Here is a 21,686-nt window from a genome sequence, read left to right on the forward strand (position 1 = left end):
TTCTCCTGCCTCAGCCTCCCGAGTAGCTGGGACTACAGGCTCCTGCCACCATGCCCGGCTAATTTTTTGTAATTTTTTTTTAGTAGAGATGGGGTTTCACCGTGTTGGTCAGGCTGGTCTCGAACTCCCGACCTCATTTGATCTGCCTGCCTCCACCTCCCGAAGTGCTGGGATTACAGGCATGAGCCACCATGCCCGGCTTTTTTTTTTTTTTTCTTGAGACAGAGTTTTGATTTTGTTGCCCAAGCTGGGGTGCAATGGCGCGATCTCGGCTCACCATAATCTCCACCTCCCAGGTTCAAGTGATTCTCCTGCCTTAGCCTCCCGAGTAGCTGGGATTACAGGCACCCGCCACAACGCCTGGCTAAGTTTGTATTTTTAGTAGAGACGGGGTTTCTACTAAAACCCGTCAGGCTGGTCTCGAACTCCCGACCTCATTTGATCTGCCTGCCTCCGCCTCCCAAAGTGCTGGGATTACAGGCATGAGCCACCCCGCCAGGCCTGGAGTCTCTTTCATAAGGGCACTAATCTCATTCATGTGGGGTGAGCCATCATGATCTGATAACCTCCCAACACACCATCTCCTACTACTATCACCTCAGTATTAATGGTATTTCAGCATATGCATTTGGGGAGACACAAACATTCAGACTGAGACAGCCAAGTAAAAAGGGCTCCACAGAAAACCTCCAATCAGCCTGGCACTGGAAGAAAGGGGTGGGGCCTTGGGAAGTTTGCGCCCTTTGCAGAAGGAGGAGCCTGGCCCCTCCTGTTCCTGGGTGGTAACCGAGGATTCAATCTGTGAGATGGGGGCTTGCTAACAGGAACCCCTCTCACTTGGCTGAGTCTTTTTCCTTTTCGCCCAATAAATTCCATAGCCCCTCACCTTTCAAAGTGTCTGCAAGCCTACTCTTTCCTGGATGTGTGACAAGAACCCGGTGTTTTCTACAAGAATATCACAACAAATTGAGTATGAACGTAAGATTTTTTATGCATAGTTCTTAGATCTAGGTTTACAAAATTCTACCAATCTCCTGCAAAAACCTCCCTTTCTAAAGACTCTATCCTGAGTTAACTATCAAAAGCCAGCATCAGATCAAAACCAAGACAAACTAAATTAACTGACTTTCCCTAGTTTTATCTTCACATTCTTTATCTTGTTTAATGAAATAATTATCATCCTTATCTCAAAATTGATCTGAAAATGTTATGAATGGTTTCAATTTTTATATCATGTCTTAAGATTATTTGTTAGTGTCTGAAATTTATAGTTTTAGCAATTCTGTTTTAGTTTTTTCATTTCTTGATCATAATGGATTTTAGCTGTTTTCACTTATGCTCATAATGCTTCTATATGCCTTTTTACTTTTTAATATTCTAGGAACATATTTAGTTTTGGTCTTTTGAGTTAAATTGTCTTTTTAATTTAACTTGCACAGACTTAGGTATCTATTATCTGTCTATAAATTGTTCTAGGGAAAAAGAAAACAAGAGAACTCATTTTACCAACCATCCTTCCATGTCTCTTAAGAACTGAAAATGGATAATTTGGTTTTAACAGTCCTCCCCCAAAGACCAAAGAAAATACTACATTAGCATCCAATAGATCTGATGAATTTGATAGAGAGACTCTAAACTGGAATGTGTGAAATAAACTCCTCGAGTGTTTGACCCTTGAATATAACAGGACAGAACGGTGAAGCATTCCTTTTGTGAGATTCAATATTCCCAGAGGCTACACTGATAATGAAGATGAATTTGGATTTTGAAGGAGGTTTTGGCAAAACAATTTTAGGCTGATTTATAAACTACTCAAGCAGCTAAATATAGTCAGAAGTTGACAGAGAGAAAAAAGTGATTTTCCTCTAATTTGTGGCATCAGTAAAGACCCTGTTTGAGAAAAGATGACTCATTTAAAAGAAGGCACCAATAACTTGTAAATCAGTTGAGTTATCCTCTGGGGTAAGTGTGATATTTGCCTCTAACTTAGTGTGCTTCTTTGCAAATCTCTGCCCAAGAGGAATCGAATGAAAAAATGGCAAGATGAGGGGCCGGGCGCGGTGGCTCAAGCCTGTAATCCCAGCACTTTGGGAGGCCGAGACGGGCGGATCACGAGGTCAGGAGATCGAGACCATCCTGGCTAACACAGTGAAACCCCGTCTCTACTAAAAAAATACAAAAAACTAGCCGGGCGAGGTGGCGGGCGCCTGTAGTCCCAGCTACTCGGGAGGCTGAGGCGGGAGAATGGCGCAAACCTGGGAGGCGGAGTTTGCAGTGAGCTGAGATCCGGCCACTGCACTCCAGTCCGGGCGACAGAGCGAGACTCCGCCTCAAAAAAAAAAAAAAAAAAAAAAAAAAAAAAAAAAAAAAAGAAAAAATGGCAAGATGAAAGCATTATGGCATGAAAAAAACACACAGAAAATTATTCCATCTTGGACTATGCCACACTGCAGCTATACAACCTGGGCCATCAGTGTTTCCTGCTCTGTAAAGTCAATGTGTTTGACTCAAGGATCTTGTAGATGCTGAGGCACCTCTATTATCAGAGTAAAAATGCTTCCCTTCGTCTGATTTTTAATAAGGCCTTTTTATACTCTTTTCACTAACAGAAATTTCTCATGTTTTTAAAAGAATCCTTTGGACACAACGCTTAGGTCTAAATTCTTCCCAATAAAAGAAAAGCCTTCAGTTCCTCTATCTACCTAAGATAATGATTAGAGGTTTAAGAAGCCTTTTAGGCAAAGGCTAGGGGGCCGTCTACTTAGGGGCATCTATTAATATTTAGGAACATCAGCAGCCTATTGTGCTAGCAGTTTATTCTCTGCTCAAGGTGCAAACTACACTAGAAAATCTCGTAACTTCACTCCAGCTGTCAGATTACATCTGCCATAAACACTGTACTGTTTTTATCTAAAATGTTTCATACCCTCCAGACACTTTATGGAATTAGAAGCCAACTACATTTGCCAGACCAAATAGGCAGGCTGGTGTTTCCAGCTGCAGAAAAGAAGGCAGCCTGGATAATTTGCTGCTCCCTCTAATTTCTCAGGTGATAAACAAAGAATACACATTTCCCCCTTTCTCCTGCCCATTTCACTTTCTATTAAGACTTTCTCACTTTCCCAGGTCTGGGGATCTTAGGACATTTTCCCAGGACACCAAGATATAGAACCCCAACCAACATTGCTACTGCTGAAGTAAACTTTTGCCTGGCTTGCCAAGATTCTTGGCCAAGCAATGAGAATTCCTGAGAGTGGCATTCCTTCTGCACTATCCGAGTCTCCTTCTGAGACATTTTGGTCAGCATATGAAGCTTCTCAAGGCAAGTGTCTGGTTAGCATCTCCCTCCACTCTGGAGATCTTAAAGCTAAAAAAAAAAAAGAATGAATGAATGAAAGAAAGAGAGAGAGAGAAAAGAAAAGAAAAGAAGTCCTCTCAAAAAGCAGCCTGAGAAACTGTACTATGTTGACTTTTTTTTTTTTTCCTGTTAGTAGGAAATATTTATTCAACCCCACCGCTAAAAAAAAAAAAAAAAAAAAAAAAAAAAAAAAAACTAATAATTTCAGGAAAGCTGCTGTTTCTCGTGTTCTGATCTCCGAGCTCCCTCTTGTGCCCTGATGGGAAATTGATTCAAGAAATAAATAAAGGTCGGCACGTTTAGGCTGTAGTGTTCAAGCAGCTCCCTAAAGCAATGGTCAGCACACTTCAGTGCACATCACAACTCTAAATGAAGATTTATCAAACATGGGTGAAGGACTACACCCTTTAGACTGTCACATTTTAAATTAGCTTTTCACAAAACTAAAATTTGGAATACATTTTGAGAATCTGTCTCAGAAAACAAACAAAAAAAATTCCAAAATGTGAGTTAGGAAAAAATCTGGTTCTCAAATTTCAGTAGGCATCAGAATTGCCTTGCGGTTTTTAAAAATGTTCCTGTGCTCAGCATCTAAGATTCTGTATTTTTAGAGACGGCCCAGAAATTAATGTTTAAAATAGATATCCCAGGGTATTCTGCTGCGGGTGATCTTGATAAACCCTGGCAAAGATCATTTACTTCTCTAAGTGGCAGATTCCTGGAGGTCAAAGGAGAAACAAGTTTTCCTCTCCTCATAGGAAAAATTCAGTTTCTACATGCCATCACTTAACTCCAGGAGACTCTTTTCCTTATCACAATTAAAGCATCAGAACACACCTTACGAGAGAGAGAGTGATGTGTTTCCTAAAGGACAGACCTAGTCTTCATTGACATCATCTACTTGAGTTAGAGGCCTAGAGGAGGCTTTGGAAGCTATTCAAGTAAACTCCTAGAGACTAGAAGTTAATTGTCATGTTCATAAAATGACCCCAGATGTGCTGTAGTAAATAGATTAAGCACCTGAACTCAGAACTGTATGGTGGCATATCAGAGAATGATGAAAGACACACGCTTTTATTGCGAGAATCTCTGACCACATCTTTTCTTGGAGGGTGGTTTTCTGCCTTCGTTATAGCTTGGAGGCTGGCAGAGGGATCCTCCACCACAGGATGCCCTTTTATTATTATTAGGTACTACTCTTGTTGCATCGGTCTCTCACCTTGAGCAGGTGAAAAGAATAATTAATTCATAGCTCTATGAGAAGTGGAAACATGGCAGTTGGTGAAAAGAGAATGTCAGTGTGCCTTTATGCTCAAAAATAAGCCCAAAATACTGTGTTACCCCGTAAGTATTTTTAGGATACACAAGTATTTGAAGCAATGCTTACACCACTGATTTCCAATCCTGATGTGACATAATCAAGACAGGTTAAAATCTCCCAAGGGTTACTGTGAAACTATCAAAAACAAAATTAACACGATCATTTTCTTTTTAAAAACATATACTTTTGCTAGTTTGATAGAGGAAAAATATCTGCAAATCAAGCTATGATCCAAAGGTATCTTAACTCAGCAAAGATTAGAAATAAATAATCTGGCTGGGTGCAACGACTCACACCTGTAATCCCAACCCAGCTTGGGAGGCTGAGAAGAGAGAATTGCTTGAGGCTAGGAGTTTGAGACCAGCCTGGGCAATGTAGGGAGATTCCCATCTCTACAAAATAATTTAAAAATAATAATAATTTTAAAAATAAAATATAAAGAAATAAATAATCTTCGTACTGAAAAGTGAATATCTGAAAAAAATCAGGAGGCATTCAAGTGTCACTCATGCCATTAAAGCAGTCTGTATTTAAGTTGACAATTCTGAGTCTATAAATTGTTTCTTCTTGTGTTCCCATCCAGATCTTCACTATAGTGGGCTATTGCCTTAATGCTAATCTGTGTTAAATGAACCACATTATATATTCTATAAGTCAGACTTCACTTGGTAATTCTGCCACCATTAATCAATAAACTGAAGAGTTAGAAATCGATAACACAAATTATCTATCCTAGGCCCCATCCCCTTCCAGAAAAAAAAGCTATGACTCAGAGGTTAGATTACTTGATCACCCAGCTAGTTAATTGTTGATCTAGTACCATAATCAGGAAAGCTACTACTCCAGCTCTCAAGGAAATTGAGGCTAAACAATAAAATAAATACAGGGATACAAGTAGAATAATTAATTTTATATTGCTTAAATTATTTTCAAAAAAATTAGACACTGTATGCAAACAGGACAAGAATATGTCATACAAGAGGCTAGGAAGTATTTAGATTGTACAAGGACCTATTCCTCTTAATACACACTCAGCACATCCCTATAAAAAAAACAAAACTGGCCGGGCGCGGTGGCTCAAGCCTGTAATCCCAGCACTTTGGGAGGCCGAGACGGGCGGATCACGAGGCCAGAAGATCGAGACCATCCTGGCTAACACGGTGAAACCCCGTCTCTACTAAAAAATACAAAAAAACTAGCCGGGCGAGGTGGCGGCGCCTGTAGTCCCAGCTACTCGGGAGGCTGAGGCAGGAGAATGGCGTAAACCCGGGAGGCAGAGCTTGCAGTGAGCTGATATCCGGCCACTGCACTCCAGCCTGGGTGACAGAGCGAGACTCTGTCTCAAAAAAAAAAAAAAAAAAAAAAAAAAAAAAAAAAAAAAAAAAAAAAAAAAAACTACAGATTCTTCTGTTTTCTTTCTGCTTTATGTTCATAGAGAATGTGTTTTAAAATACCAATGTTCTGGAGAGTTTTTCTTCCTCATAGTAAACACAAATCATATGGAAATCAGGATACCTGGGGACTGAAATCACTCCTGCTCCAGATTTAGTAGGATTACACCTCATTTTCACAGCAGTTGATCGGCCATTAACACAAGATGTTGTCGTTGTAGAAGACCTATTGTAAGCCAAATAATATTTTTAGAAAACAGATATAATACAGATTACAAAGACAAAAATATGTGAATAATTGCTCTCAGGCTTCATGAACAAATGAAAAAGAAAAATGTATTAAAGTTCACTAATTTACAATTTTAATACAATTTCACCTCATTTACTTTCATTGCCTATGAAAAGTTGACTACTTTCCCAGGTGATGTTATCATCAAAGTATTTAGTAAAGATATTACCATTTTAATAAATATTATAATCAAAAATATTCTTAAGGAAACAAGGACCATATCTACTTACGCTGACGCTTTGATATGTGAATTATAAATAATTATTGCCTAGACAGTGAAATAGAGTCTCTTTATTGTCTAACGTAAATGAATACACACACACACACACAAAACTATATAAGGCTTTCAAAATATTCCATGTTTCCCACTTTTTACTATATTTCATTTAAGAACTAGTTACTAATTATTAAGTATAAGCTACATTCTAGAAACCCTCAGGTGACATAATCGATCTTCTCTGCCATAGGGACTCACATCCGGTATATGATTACATACGCACAATTATAAATATGTGAGTATTGGTGTTCCGTATATACAAGTTTCTTTTGATTAAAATGTAGTCAAGGGAAACAGCATCTTCACTTACTTATAAAAGAAATGCACATCTGGTATTTGGCTTGGTGGAACTGGGAACATATCTTCTTTTATATTAATATTTTGCAATGTGGTTTCAACTGTAACTCCTAGATGACATTTAGAAAGAAGCTATTAAGCAATATGGAAAACTGGTTTTATTTGGTCTCTGTAGATTTGAATAGAAAATAGCTTTAGTGACTGTCATTTTACAGTATTTACAGAAATGCTGTATTATATTAATGCATTCATGGTAAAAACAAGAAATTTTCCAAAGTCTCCAGAATGAAAGAGATAAGATTCTACTCCCTAGCTTTAGAATTTTGCTTAAGTCTTTTCACTTCCCCGGGTCTTGTTGCCTGAATCTAATGCAAGCAGTAATTCGATAATCTATGAAGTTCTTTTCAGTTCTCTAACATTTCAAAAGTCCTTTAAAATTTTCATTCTCCAGTGACTTTTATCGAATGAGTTGGGCTGCTTTGCTAATACAGCGTTTTACTCATATTCAATACAGATGTATTTGACAAAGCAAAAAATTTTGTGCCATAATAATTTCCAGAAAATAACTCTGAAATTTGCTTAATCTAGTAAGCAGAAAACTAAGGCTTTCCCCCCCGCCTCTTGTAAGCAAAATAACAAAGCCAAAACACAAGCAATAAGAGCAAACTTTGCTTCAGAGTTCCCACTCTGAGCAACCCCCACCGCCCCCAGGAACTGACCTTGGTGCTGAAAGTCAATGCTAAATTCCTGTGGAGTCTATACTACAGCAATGTTCTCACATCTGGCCACACATCCGAATCACCTACGAAGCTTGTTAAAACCACAGATTCCTAACCCCCCACCGTAGAGATCATAATAGATTTGATCCCTAGGAGTCACTCATTAGAGAGCTAGATTCTTCTTGAAACTTTCCTATGGCTGCCAGGACTACAGAGCCAAAAAGGGAACATGAGGAATGAAACTCAGCACCTTTGCTGTTTGTCACCTGCTTACTTTTGGTACGAGAAAAGATGATGGAAACTGGTGGCATATAAATGATTTAGATGTAGATTGTGTTTGCTTACTATTCTTATTTTGTTTTTAGTTTTGGTTTTTAAAATTGGTTTGCCTCTTAAACTTCTAGAAAGTCTGATGCCAGGCACAGACCCTCAGAAAATGTCATACTTACATATGAATTAATACATAAATGCAGAAGCTTCTCAGAGACTAATCAATAGTCCCCACTAGTAGGAGTTTTTTCACCATCTTACAAAGTGATAATGTAAAATTACCTGTGGGGGCCTTAATCATCTTTTGCAAACACCAATGACAAGTTATCCATAGCATAATTTAAGAATAAATGTATGCATGCATATATGAACCAAAGGAAGCTTACCTAAGAATGTATCTGCCAGAATGATGGATTGTGATGACAAGGCTGCTCGGAAACCCTTACTTTCAGAAGGAATAATTGTTGACTGGCATACAAATGCCCCTACCAAATTTGTGTAATCATCTGACCCTGCCACTATTTCTTTTACTGTAAAGTCTGTTATATTGTTGGTACAGAGAGCCATCTTCTTCCCCTAGGAAAATAAAGTCATAAAAGAAAGTTTTTATTGGATGACAATCTCTAAACTTAGTCCCAACTAGCTAGTGACCCTAGAAGAGCAGTGGCTCTCTCCTCACTGCACGGATTCTGATTTAGTTGATCTAGTGTAAGCCTTAGCCATCCACCAGTACTTTTTAAAAGCTCCCAAGGAAAGTCCAATATTCAACCAAAGTTCAGAGTCTGAAGTTATAACAAATACAGTAATTCAAGACTATACTGCTCTTCCCACTATAAGCATCATTTGTAATAAATGAAAGTTATCAAACTTAAGAAAATAAAAGTAATCTATGAAATGTTCAATTCCTAGAATAACAATGCATGCAAAGAGACCAGCAAACTGCCGATGAAAGCTTTAATGTCAAAGAAAAAGAGTTGATCTTCCTTTTCCTTTATGATCCTATGTGTAGCAGAAAGGTAATGTGAAGGCTAAAGAAAAAAAGGAAAATTCTAGAAAAAGCAAAATTCTAGAAAAACACCTGAATTCTAAGTAGTTGGTCACTACAAGTGTCTTTATTCACCTACTCTTAGATTCAATGATGTGTATCTGTTCAACTGTACAAGTTAAAGGGAATACAGAGATTTGCTTTTCTAATAATTTAGAAAATAATTGAAGATATAACTTATAAAAATGGAAAAATTGTTTAAATATACTATAGTCCCACTGGAAAGGACTATAGCTTGCTCCATAATTTCTACAAAGTAAATGTAAAAATAGGAAAACTACTTCACTGGTGTTAGATATAGAGTGTACACAGATGTGTAAAAAGAAAAGTATAAAAGATTATCCTTCTTAATGCAGCTAGCAGACCTAACCTATAAATTTTTCTCCCGCTACCAAGCCTTCTCACAACAATAGCCCTTCTCACCACTATATATTTTTTTACTAGGCTTAAATTAAAATGTTGAAGCCAATAACAAATAATGAAAAAGAGCAAAGAAAAGGTACTTAGGAAAGAAAAAGGAAAATAGTGGAAGCTAAAAGAAAAAAAAAAGAATAAAAAGGAAAAAAAGAGATAGAAGCCAAAGGGGAAGAGAAGAGAAGGCAGAAAAAGAGGTAGTGCTAATGTAGGATAAGATTGTGATAGAAGTATGATAGATAATGAAATTAATCTTATTCACTGCTTCCCACACTATTTGGCACATAACAGGTATTTATATTTATTGAGTGAACTGAGTAACTAATCTACTGAGTGTCTTGGATCACCCCAGGTAAAATCAAAACAGGACAACTGTCATACCATGTAAAATGTTATGGATCTTTTTGTTTGAAAACCTCTATGGTCATCAGATCTCTTTTTGTTTCCTTTGTGCAAAGATTTGCACAGTATCTCATAATGAAGGCAATTGAAAATATAGGAGTTAATATGGGAAGTGACATGGAGGAAATGCCTTATTCTGTTTCTACTCTGCGTGCATATACCTGTACATACTTCCCAACCCTAACCTCATATGTCCATTAAAATATTGGGCATTATGGTCCTGCAACCTCTCACCATTGCCAGTATCAATTAAAATTCCTCTTCTTCTCACAGAAAATAAAATCCATTTGTATGATTTAAGCCTACCTTATCAACTGATATTTGGCCCTGCATGTCTCCTTTTTATTTTGAACAAACTTCCTCTTGAAAGTCTTTTTCTTTCCATAATGGTTGAACTAGTTTACAATCCCACAAACAGTGTAAAAGTGTTCCTATTTCTCCACATCCTCTCCAGCACCTGTTGTTTCCTGACTTTTTAATGATTGCCATTCTAACTGGTGTGAGATGGTATCTCATTGTGGTTTTGATTTGCATTTCTCTGATGGCCAGTGATGACGAGCATTTTTTCATGTGTCTGTTGGCTGTATGCATGTCTTCTTTTGAGAAATATCTGTTCATATCCCTTGCCCACTTTTTGATGGGGTTGTTTTTTTCTTGTAAATTTGTTTGCATTCTTTGTAGGTTCTGGATATTAGCCCTTTGTCAGATGAGTAGATTGCAAAAATTTTCTCCCATTCTGTAGGTTGCCTGTTCACTCTGATGGTAGTTTCTTTTGCTGTGCAGAAGCTCTTTAGTTTAATTAGATCCCATTTGTCAATTTTGGCTTTTGTTGCCGTTGCTTTTGGTGTTTTAGACATGAAGTCCTTGCCCATGCCTGTGTCCTGAATGGTATTACCTAGGTTTTCTTCTAGGGTTAAAGGATCTAGAACTAGAAGTACCATTACGACCCAGCCATCCCATTACTGGGTATATACCCAAAGGATTATAAATCATGCTGCTATAAAGACACATGCACATGTATGTTCATTGCAGCACTATTCACAATAGTAAAGACTTGGAATCAAACCAAATGTTCATCAGTGACAGACTGGATTAAGAAAATGTGGTGCATATACACCATAGAATACTATGCAGCCGGGCCGGGCGCGGTGGCTCAAGCCTGTAATCCCAGCACTTTGGGAGGCCGAGACGGGCGGATCACGAGGTCAGGAGATCGAGACCATCTTGGCTAACACTGTGAAACCCTGTCTCTACTAAAAAATACAAAAAAACTAGCCGGGCGAGGTGGCGGCGCCTGTAGTCCCAGCTACTCGGGAGGCTGAGGCAGGAGAATGGCGTAAACCCGGGAGGCGGAGCTTGCAGTGAGCTGAGATCCGGCCACTGCACTCCAGCCTGGGCGGCAGAGCGAGACTCCGTCTCAAAAGAAAAAAAAAAAAAAAAAAGAATACTATGCAGCCATAAAAAAGGATGAGTTTGTGTCCTTTGTAGGGACATGGATGCAGCTGGAAACCATCATTCTCAGCAAACTATCGCAAGAACAGAAAACCAAACACGGCATATTCTCACTCATAGGTGGGAACTGAACAATGAGATCACTTGGACTTGGGAAGGGGAACATCACACACCGGGGCCTATTATGGGGAGGGGGGAAGGGGGAGGGGGGAGGGATTGCATTGGGAGTGATACCTGATGTAAATGACGAGTTGATGGGTGCAGCACACCAACATGGCACAAGTATACATATGTAACAAACCTGCACGTTATGCACATGTACCCTAGAACTTAAAGTATATTAATAAAAAAAAGAAAAAAAAAAAGAAAGTCTTTTTCTTTTTAACACACAAAATTGACAACATGAACAACAGTAAAACTTTCTCAAATAACTTCCTGCCTAAAAAAGAGGTAAGATTGACAACCCTGACCCATTTTTATGAAAACGAAACGTCCTCAAAGCACTTACACCACAGCTCCAACCTTCGGGTTTCAACTGACTGCATAAGTGATTTGATACACTGAGAACCAGACAAGGTTGCCCCTGGTGGAGAAATCTGCCAATATTCTAGGAGGCAATAGAGGATCTAAGCAATCAAACTTCATTTTCTGATACTTGGTTGATATCCATAGAGAATTCACTGGTCCATTAACACAGAAAATATCAACTCGATCGGAGCTGAAATACAGGTCCATCTCACCTTGACAGTCAGAACTCACCTCATGCCCACACAAACTGATGTTGAAGAAATGGAAGTATTTTGTTCCTTTGGAGGTGAAGCTGGGGCCATTCATTAATGAGCCCACACTGCTGAGGTTGCTAAAGTCATAGTGCAAACTCTGATTTTCTTTTTCATGGTAGAAAAAGCAGTCACTATAGCAAACCGAATGGTCCTTTGATTAAAAATAAAGAAACGATATAGCAGGAAAGAAAATATTAGCTGCTACTAAAATGTATTTGAAAAAAGTTCTAGGTGTAAAAACTATTCCAGTAATTTAATCTTAGCTATAATATACTTTACTACACTAATACCAAGAATTTCTAAACTCTAACTAGATTTTTCTAGCCAGAGTTCAGAAAATTCAGAATCTTTTAAAGACAGAGTAAAGTTATCCTCAAGTTTGTTCCTTGTAGAAACTATATTTGTTCAGAGTAAAGAACAATAGTAAGAAATAGCCAAAATTCTGTTATGTAAATTTAAACAGACAGTAAAACTGCTTTGTCCTTCACTCGTAATATGGCATCAATCTTTGCCATTAAAAATTTTAAGAAACACTAGCTGTTCCCAGATGACTGCTATAGCCAGCCTACAGATAGGTAGTTTATTTGCTGTACCTAAACAATACACAAGAAATCAGTTTTAATATTTTGGAAAAGCATTCTTATTTGGGAGCTTTTAATATTTTGTGTCACCAGTAACTAGTACTTTCATGACATGCAGGAAGTGTTTAATAAATGCAAGAAGGGAGAAAAGAGAAACGGTAAGCTGAAAGTCTTATTTCAGAATAAATAGCAACCTCATAGCTCCCAAAGAAACGTTAAGGAGAACCCTTAAATTTCTCTATTAAAATGTGCTTTCATGCGGATACCTGAAATGCAGACCCACTTACCTGATTGCTTTTACTCCCAGGCCCACATGGAATACAAGCCTCTTTGCCATAGACCTGATGTATGGACAGGTAGGTGTCAGGTGGACATTCCTTGCACTGGTTGGTTTCTTTCTCAATGTAGTGGCCTGGAGGGCAGGGGACACACGATGAACCCGACTGTTCAGAACCGAGGGCACAGGCACGGCATGAGGATGCCACCCCATCAACTGCATTAGTGGCTGTGATAGAATAAATCTTCACCATGTCATTGATGAATCGTCTATTCTAAAAAAAGAGCAGAAAGTAATGACTTCTGCCTTGGGGCTTAGTTGTACAACCAGATTATGTCTTATGTTGATATCATCAAAATAACTAAATAGAGTGTTCCAGCCTAATAGTTTGTAATTGACAATAGATTAAAATCACTGCTATTTGGTTCTTCTTTTTAAAAATCTTAAATCTTGACACTAGAAACTAATTTCCACAATAATAGAGTTCCAGGAGTTTTGTCACAATTACTGTGAGATCTGTCACAATTGGTAGAAATCAGGATGCAATTATAGACCTCATATCCAGAAGAACTAGTATAGTTTGAAGAGAGGAACAGTTTTTTATCTCCCAACATTGTTTATTCACATCTTAGCCTAAATCAAATGATACAATAGGATGTTGAAAGTGTGGCAGGGTAGAAATGCCTTGGAATGGGGATTAGAAAATCTTAGAAGACTAGGACCTCTAGTCACACACAAACATTAACTGTGTTAAATCAATGCAATCACACAATTTCATTGAGTCTTCCTTTCCTTCTCCAGTCCTTTCCCTAATCAACATACAGAAAAGATGCGGACTAGAGAGCAAAAACCTGGGACTTATTATGATTTTCCTTCTTGTAACACTGGGTCACTTTAAGGTCTGGCTTTAATTAAGCAGTGGGCATTACTCTATCAGTACAGAGAAGTGTTACCCTAGACTACTTAATGCTTTTTGTCTGGGACAAAGATAAATGGAAGGCAAGGAAGGGTTCATGCCCCACAGGACGGTAATCTTAACAATTATAAGGAATAACTAGAGTCAAGTACAATCTGGGGAATTTGCTCCCCACTGAAAGCCTGAAGAGAAGAGAAAAAGCCATACATTTGCCACCATAGCATTACGGCCACTTTTGAACAAGTGGTTTATCTTGTTCTCACCTTGGGAAGGTTACATCTATGGAGATCTACAAAATAAGTCCTGCTACTATTGAAACATATGGTACAATGGAATATACTTAGGGGAGGAATAGGTCTATTCTGGCAGGGAAAATAAAATAAAGGAAATGATTCTGTGTGTTAGCTCAATGGTGTGTACATACACATTCTCCAGGCTGTAAAGGAAATATTACTGTAACGAAAAAATAAAAAGACACTAGTTAATGGCTCTTAGATAAACATCAGATGACTCAGATGAAGAGGAAGAAAGTTGTCCATCTTCACAAAGCCTCAGAAAGCTTTAAAAACAAGTTATTTTTAGAGAGCTGCAAATTAGATTTTCCTTCTCATAAGTTTCCAAAAACTATATTTGTTCAGAGTGAAGAACAATTCAAAGACATGTTGTTATTTTATTCCATACATTCTTACTCTCAAAAAATAAAAAATTATCATTTTTATACCACCGACTCTATAACCAGATTATTCATTCTATATTTTTAAAGAAGCAGTCTTTTCTTCCAAATTTGAGTGATCACTTCGTATGTATCTCCACAAGGGGGCATGATTAGTGTGTTTAAAGAAAAAAAAAAGTGCTTGGAACTTACATCTTGACCCTGATTAGTTCTCTGGAATGCCCATGTAAATGTAAAAGTTGCATTCTTGAAGATGATATGGGTGTAAGCTTGTTTTTCTTTGGTTCCACCCCATGATTCTACCACATTCGTACTTTTTCTATTAATATCCTAAAACACAGTAGAAAAAAATATATTCAAATAAAGCACAAACTCAACATTAATATACCTGTGTATATATTACAAATGTATTTATATTTAAAGTAAACCAGAGTTTATGACTATTTGCAAACAGAACATGTAATCCCAGAACTCTTAAAACTTACCTTCAAGTCTGCACAAGCACCTCACTCACTCAGTAATCACAATATATCAACCACATTGTTCATGTAACTTGAAAGAGGTCTCAAATCATAGTATGTTAAAGGGTTGCAGTTTTTTGATTTTATTGTCTATTTTTGTTTCATGTATGTCATCTGGCTTGGGATATATACTTAGAAGAGGAAACATAACTCCTCAAACTTCTTACAATAAACTTCTAAGATTATCATTGAACGGAAAGGCTTGCAATTTTTTATCTTTTTCCTTTCAGAGATTCTGATAGGGAGCTCTTACATAGGAATTCCAAGTTCCCCTGAATTATACTTGCAAGTTTCAGGGTTACTTTAACCAAGTGCATGTTAAGCAGAATGTTATTTTATGTTCATGAAATCCTCTCTTGCTTATACTTGACTTCCAAAAGATTTAATTTATATTTTATTTCTTATTTATTTAACTAAATTCAAGATAATATTAAAATCACACAAATTTGTGATATTCCAACTGATATGCTGTCATTAACATGACTAGAAAGCAAATATTAATAAGTTGACCAGATAATGTAACACACATCTAATTTACATAAAAAGAAAACCAAGCCTAAACCCTGAATTTTCTAATTTTCCTGGCAGAAATCCTGATAGATCACTTAGGAATTTGGATGGGCTTCCATTAATTATCTGGGATGCTGGCAATAAGGTTTCATGAGCTCAAGACAAGTCGCTTTGTTTTTCATCCTTTGAGAATATAGGAATCAAACATGTGATAAAGTAACCAAATATGCTCTAAAGAGACACATCCTGAGTTCACACCACAGACAGGAATAACAGAAAATGCTCATCATACATTATAGAAATCCCATGTAACCAAACAATGAAATCATCATTCCCAAAAAGCAGCTCATAATATATCGATAGTGCTTCATTAAACATCATTATGGGTTACAATAAATGAAATGTAATGCATTAGTGCACATAATACCACCTTACGTTTGTGAAGCACTACGTGATATTCAAAGCATTTTATATATTATTTAGTTTGAGATCTCCAAAAGTCCTGTGAGAAGATCAAATCACACAGAGGAAAAAAAAAATGGCAGACTTTGCTAAAAGCTAAAAGCTCTAGGATTGATTCAACAATATAAATACCATAAGATCCCTACTCTCAGGGATGCCTGGTTGAGTAAGAGAGAAAAAAACATAAATAAGTTCACACAATTAAAACAGGGATTTTTCAAAGGGTTTTAGAAGCACACGGGAGAGAGTGGCTAACTTGACTGAAAGGAGTAAGAGAGAGCTTCTGAGAAAAGGTGAAGTTTGAGCTGCCACTGAAGTATGATTGGGAGTTCACCAGACAAAACAGCAAAAGGAAGAATGTCATTCTAGCTTAGAGTGTTAACACACAGGGAATGAAAAAGTACAGAGTGTTCCACTAACACCAACAAACTCAGGTGACTAAAGAAAGGTGAGTCATAAAAGCAGGTTTGGAAACAGAGGCTGGGGAAAGAATACAAAGAGTCATAGAAACACCATGTTACAGAATTTGAAGTGTATTCAGAGGCCGTTGGTTCTCAAACTCTAAAGTATTTCAGAACCACCCTCAATGCTTGCTAAAATACAGATTGCTGCGACCACAGAGTTTCTCATTCAGTAAGACTAAGCTGAGACCCAGAAATACGCATTTCTAACAATTCACAAGGGGACCCAGGTGGTGCTGGTCCAGGGGCCACACTTTACGAATAATTGCTATGGGCCATAAAAAGCAACAAGGGAAGGGATAGCTTTGTTCTTCATGCCTCTACTGTTCAATTTTGGGGGGTTTTCTTTGTTTTGTTTTGTTTTAGAGACAGGGCCTGTTGCTCAGGCTGTAGTGTAGTGGCATGATCATGACTAACTGCAGCCTCGACCTCCCAGGCTCAGGTGATCCTCCCACCTCCGCCTTCCAAGTAGCTAGGATAAAAGGTATGCACCATTGTGGCCAGCGAATTTTTTTTTTTTTTTTTTTTTTTTTTTTTGTAGAGATGGGGTTTTGCCACGTTGCCCAAGCTGCTCTCAAACACCTGGACTCAAGCAATCCACCTGGTTCAGCTTCCCAAAGTGCTGGGATTACAGAAGTGAGCCACCACGCCAGCCTCTACTGTTGTTTTTCTGGTTAAGGATAATTTTGGCTGAGCGCAGTCACTCACGCCTGTAATCCCAGCACTTTGGGAGGCTGAAGTGGGCGGATGACCTGAGGTAAGGAATTCGAAACCAGCCTGGCCAACATGGTGAAACCTCATCTCTACTAAAAATACAAAAATTAGCTAGACGTATGATGCATGCCTATAAATCCAGCTACTCAGGAGGCTGAGGCAGGAGAATCACTTGAACTCAGAAGGCAGAGGTTGCAGTGAGCCGAGATCACACCACTGCACTCCAGCCTGGGCAACAGAGTGAGACTTCGTCTCCAAAAAGGAAAAAGATTATTTTGACAGCAGTATAGATGAAAGAGTAGAGATGAGAAGAATGTATAGGAGACTACTGAATAGTCCAGTTAAGAGATTATATTAGTCTGCATTTCAGCAAAGGCACTGAGTATGAAAAGAACAAACTAAAGAAATAAGGAGACAGACTTGGGAGAATTGAAGACTTGTGGGTTTTTTGTGATACAGATGGCTGTACCGAAGATTATTCATGATCTTTTACTGCTACAAAGTTGATATATATATATATATTTTTTTTTTTTCAGAAAAAAAGTCTGCCTTCATTTAAGCTATCACTAATCACAAATAAATGTTTAAGTCTCCTCACATTTTGCATATCCCGGAGAAAATTGTTAATAAACTGTTAACTAGCTACTAACACGTCATTGGAAAAAAAAAAAACACACAAACAAAAACAAAGCAGTCTGTGAAGTAACTATTTAATTGTAATGTTAAACTCTTAGCCAACAACCTTTTAAATCTCACATAAGGTCTTAGTAAATTTCGTGATACTTTCCTCAAGCTAAGAGTAGAGATTTGTATGACATCTAGAAAAGAAACAGGCAACATTATGACATGAGCATAGTGAAGTCTTTTGTCTAAATGCTCTCTTTCTTCTCAGTGTTCTACATCTCCATTAATTTCTGCCCTTACTTATTAGTACAATGTGTTTTCCTTCCAGATAGTTTGAATAGCTGAATGGTTATCAGGGGAGAATTTTCATTCTGCTGGTGATATTTTCATGAAGGAATTTTTTTACCAGATTAATATTCCCTGGCCTCTATCAGTCACCCAAGCTCCCTCACTTAGTCTTTCCCATGAGGAATAAACAGGTGATTTGTGGACTTCACTGCACAATTCTTAATTACTTGAGATATTTTTTAATGTTTATAAAAGGTGCTAAGAATACCAAAAATAAAAAATAAAAAGGATTTATTATCCCAACTTGCCACAAATAAATTTACACTTGAAGGAGAATGCTAAGCTTAGAAATCTGCCTTTGAAAGCTGCCCATCCACTTACCACCATGAAGTATAAAACACAGTCGGCTGAACAGAGGGTCTCAAAGACAAATGTTATTCTTCCTAGTTCAGAACCCGTGGCTCCAGTCATAGATGTTGGTGGTCTATTTGACAGATTAAAATGGCAATATTTATAGTATGTTCTAAATACAATTTAGAATAAAATTAAGCCACTATTTTTATTAAACAAAAAGCCATGCTCTTCTCTTCCTCTAATCTACCACTTCCCTCACCCACAACTCCTTCCTCACTTAATCCTACCTGTCCACACCCTTCATAGACACTGAGTCCACATAACCATGGTAATATGCTTGAACCTCTTGTTGTAAATGATACCATCCATTCTAAAGGAAAAACTCCTACTGGGTAATTTCAACATGGGGAACTAAAACGAAATGGAATTAAGAAATTTCTAACATACTATTTTACCAAGAGAACTGAGAAAAAATAGATAAATAAACCAAAAGATATTCCTGCAAACAACTTGGACTGACCTCTTCATTAAGCATCCAAGAATCAAAGTTATTGTAGCATTTGGACACACTATTGTTTAAATTTTTCAGTTTTATCCAAGTAATATATAACTAACATTTATAGTTTCTCAATCACTAATTCTACAGATACTCTTCAATATAATACATTACCCTGTGACAGCTTGTTATTTACTAAGTATTTTTGCAATATTGTTCCATAAAGTAGACCTATTACTTTATTTATGTGGGGAAACAGGTGTGAGGATTCTTACAGAAAAGAATTAGAATTGTTTTCCTTACTTAAATCCTGGGATATGCAAGTTTAAGATCAGGTAATCATTGTCAGAACCTCCAGCCCCACTCTGGATATGATCTCCAGCCACCTCCCAACCTAGAAGTAATAAAAGTTATTTTATTAATAAAAATTCCATTAATGATTTCCAACAATCTGTTTAAATAAGGTAAAAGTAAGAAGAAGCATTAGTGTTTCCATTCAAAGTTAGAAATGCTACAAATGAATTCCCTATTTTTAATCACAGTTGCAAATTTCATGCTGAGGTAGATGTTCCAAGAGGAACCAAGTGACACATTATTTTGAATAAAAAATACTTAATGGGATAACAACAGTTTTCTCAATGAAGCATGAATTGTATTTTAACTAAAATAGATGGTCTCTATCTAATCTAATATATTGAGATGAACAATCCTAGTCTTCAGGCAACAAATGTGCAATAGAAACTTCAAATTACTTAATAGAAAAGATTTGGGACCTGAGGTTCATTCTTATAGTTTGCTGTATTGTTCCCTAATTTAACCCCTGTTCTGCATTCATTCACTTATTTATTCAGCTAGCATTTACTGAGTGCCAAGAACTATGATATGCACTGGGATAGGAAGGTAAGACAAAGTCCACCCTCACTGAGAAGTCAGTAGAACATGAGTAGAACATGAACTGTCAACAGTTGTTGAGCTGTCCACACAGAACCATTATGAGGTCCGTCTTCTGCAAAGTAACAATCAATATAAACTGAAATGGCCACAGTAAAATGAGGAAAAGAGAGGCCTCTCCAACATACCATCAAGCAAGGTTATTAATTAATGGCAGTACCTCAGCATTGGCATTTCCATCTCTAAAAGAAAATATCAGTATCTGCTACCACAAGAGGTATAAGAAAGAAACTAAGGAAGAGGCTGATTCAGTGCTAGATTGACTTGGCGATTTTTGAAATATTATAATCAACAATTTATACAGAGTTGATATGTTGACTATACATCAATCAAGCTAATCTTAAAAATAATATGTACTAATGTACATACTTAAAAGAGAGATGTCCATTGTTTGGCTACCTACTGTGGTTGAAAAGACAGATAAGCAGGTAGAGAATTCTAAGAGTTGAATAGCCATAAAACAGTCTGACCCGGTGGGACAACAGGCCCTTGACTGCAGTGTAAGCAATATGAGAGGCACTTAGGTTTAAAGAGACTGCAAACTTACAATGCGGATAAAATGCAGAAGGATATTCCCACTTGGAGCAATTCTATATCAATAAAGGGAGGACTTTATGAAATGTTTCTCTGAGAACAACTCCTAGTGTTCAGAAATGCCATGAGGAGGGATAGAATAGGGAAGGGCAAAAGAAAAGAAGGCAGTACTAGGATGGTAAAGAGAGCTAAGTCTGGAGCACTAATATTCCCGCAGGAGGAAATAAACATTTCCCATGTTTGAATATTGCTTGTTGGAGAGTTCCCCAATGTCCTCCACTTTTTTCTCTGTCCTGAGAAACAGTGTTTTGACCCCTTTGAGACCTGGCCAGCTGCATGTCCTCTCCACTACCTGAAGGCTTGACCCCAAGCCAGGGCCTTGAACGTTCCCAGGCACTGATAGAGCTGTTTAGGTTGTTGTCTAAAATACTGAAAGAAACTAGCCCCAGCCTTGAGCCAAACTCCTCAAACCCTCATCTAAACTCTACAACCCGACTCCCTTTATTCCAGACACACCTCAGTAGAACATTCCTTGTCTTACTGTCCATTGTGAGGTATGCTACAGGCCCCTCTGTAGGTAAATTCCCCTAATCAATGCTTTGGACTGGATCATCGTGGTGTTTAGTGCTTCTTTTGTTGAAATCCCAACTGGCCCTGTCTCAGGACAGTTTGGGGAAGTCCCTTTTGGGAGCACCCCTGCCAGCCACTTTTGGGGCAACTCCAGCCACAGGTTTGGCCAAACAGAACACTTGTTGTTATGGGTTGACTGTGTCCCTGAGAAAAGATATGTTGAAATCCCCACCACCAATACCCATAGAAGAGACCTTATTTGGAAATAAAGACTGTATGCATATCATCAAGTTAAGATGAGGTTATTAGGATGGGCCTTAATCCAAAATGACAGGTGTCCTTATGAGGGGAGGAAAATATGGTCACAGACGTAGACACAAAGGGAGAGGATCATAGGAAGACACAGGGACACATAGACCCAGAGGGAGGATGGCCCTGTGAAGATGGAAGCAGAGACTAAAGTTATGCTGTCACAAGTCAAGGAATTCCCGGGGCTACCAGAAGCTAGAAAAGGCAAGAAGGGATATTTCCCTAAAGGCTTCAGAGAGAACATAGCCCTGCCAACACCTTGATTTCAGACTTCTGGCCTTTAGAACTCGGAGAATACTTTTCTGTCATTTGAAGCCATCCAGTGTGTGGCACTCTGTTATAGGAGCCCTAAGAAATTAAACACTGATGATACCCTTAGCAGGAAAAACACCAAGGAGAAGAAATAAGAAGATCGATTGCACTGAACC

At 37.9% G+C, this 21,686-nt stretch overlaps 1 protein-coding gene across 4 annotated transcripts in view; it reads right to left on the reverse strand.

Moving 5' to 3' along the window:
* KIAA1324L (KIAA1324 like) overlaps positions 1-21,686 on the reverse strand; it is a 181,663-nt gene that overhangs the window by 25,792 nt on the left and 134,185 nt on the right. For all 4 annotated transcript variants that reach the window (XM_010370633.2, XM_030933415.1, XM_010370631.2 and 1 more), the window contains 8 exons: positions 19,198-19,288; positions 18,426-18,528; positions 14,657-14,794; positions 12,886-13,149; positions 11,995-12,168; positions 8,309-8,498; positions 6,947-7,043; positions 6,195-6,296 (listed from right to left, as the gene is read on the reverse strand). In XM_010370633.2, coding sequence (XP_010368935.1) covers positions 6,195-6,296; positions 6,947-7,043; positions 8,309-8,498; positions 11,995-12,168; positions 12,886-13,149; positions 14,657-14,794; positions 18,426-18,528; positions 19,198-19,288 — 1,159 coding nt within the window. The remainder of the gene's footprint in view (positions 1-6,194; positions 6,297-6,946; positions 7,044-8,308; positions 8,499-11,994; positions 12,169-12,885; positions 13,150-14,656; positions 14,795-18,425; positions 18,529-19,197; positions 19,289-21,686) is intronic.

Source organism: Rhinopithecus roxellana, chromosome 6 (assembly GCF_007565055.1).
Source record: "Rhinopithecus roxellana isolate Shanxi Qingling chromosome 6, ASM756505v1, whole genome shotgun sequence".
NCBI lineage: Eukaryota > Metazoa > Chordata > Mammalia > Primates > Cercopithecidae > Rhinopithecus > Rhinopithecus roxellana.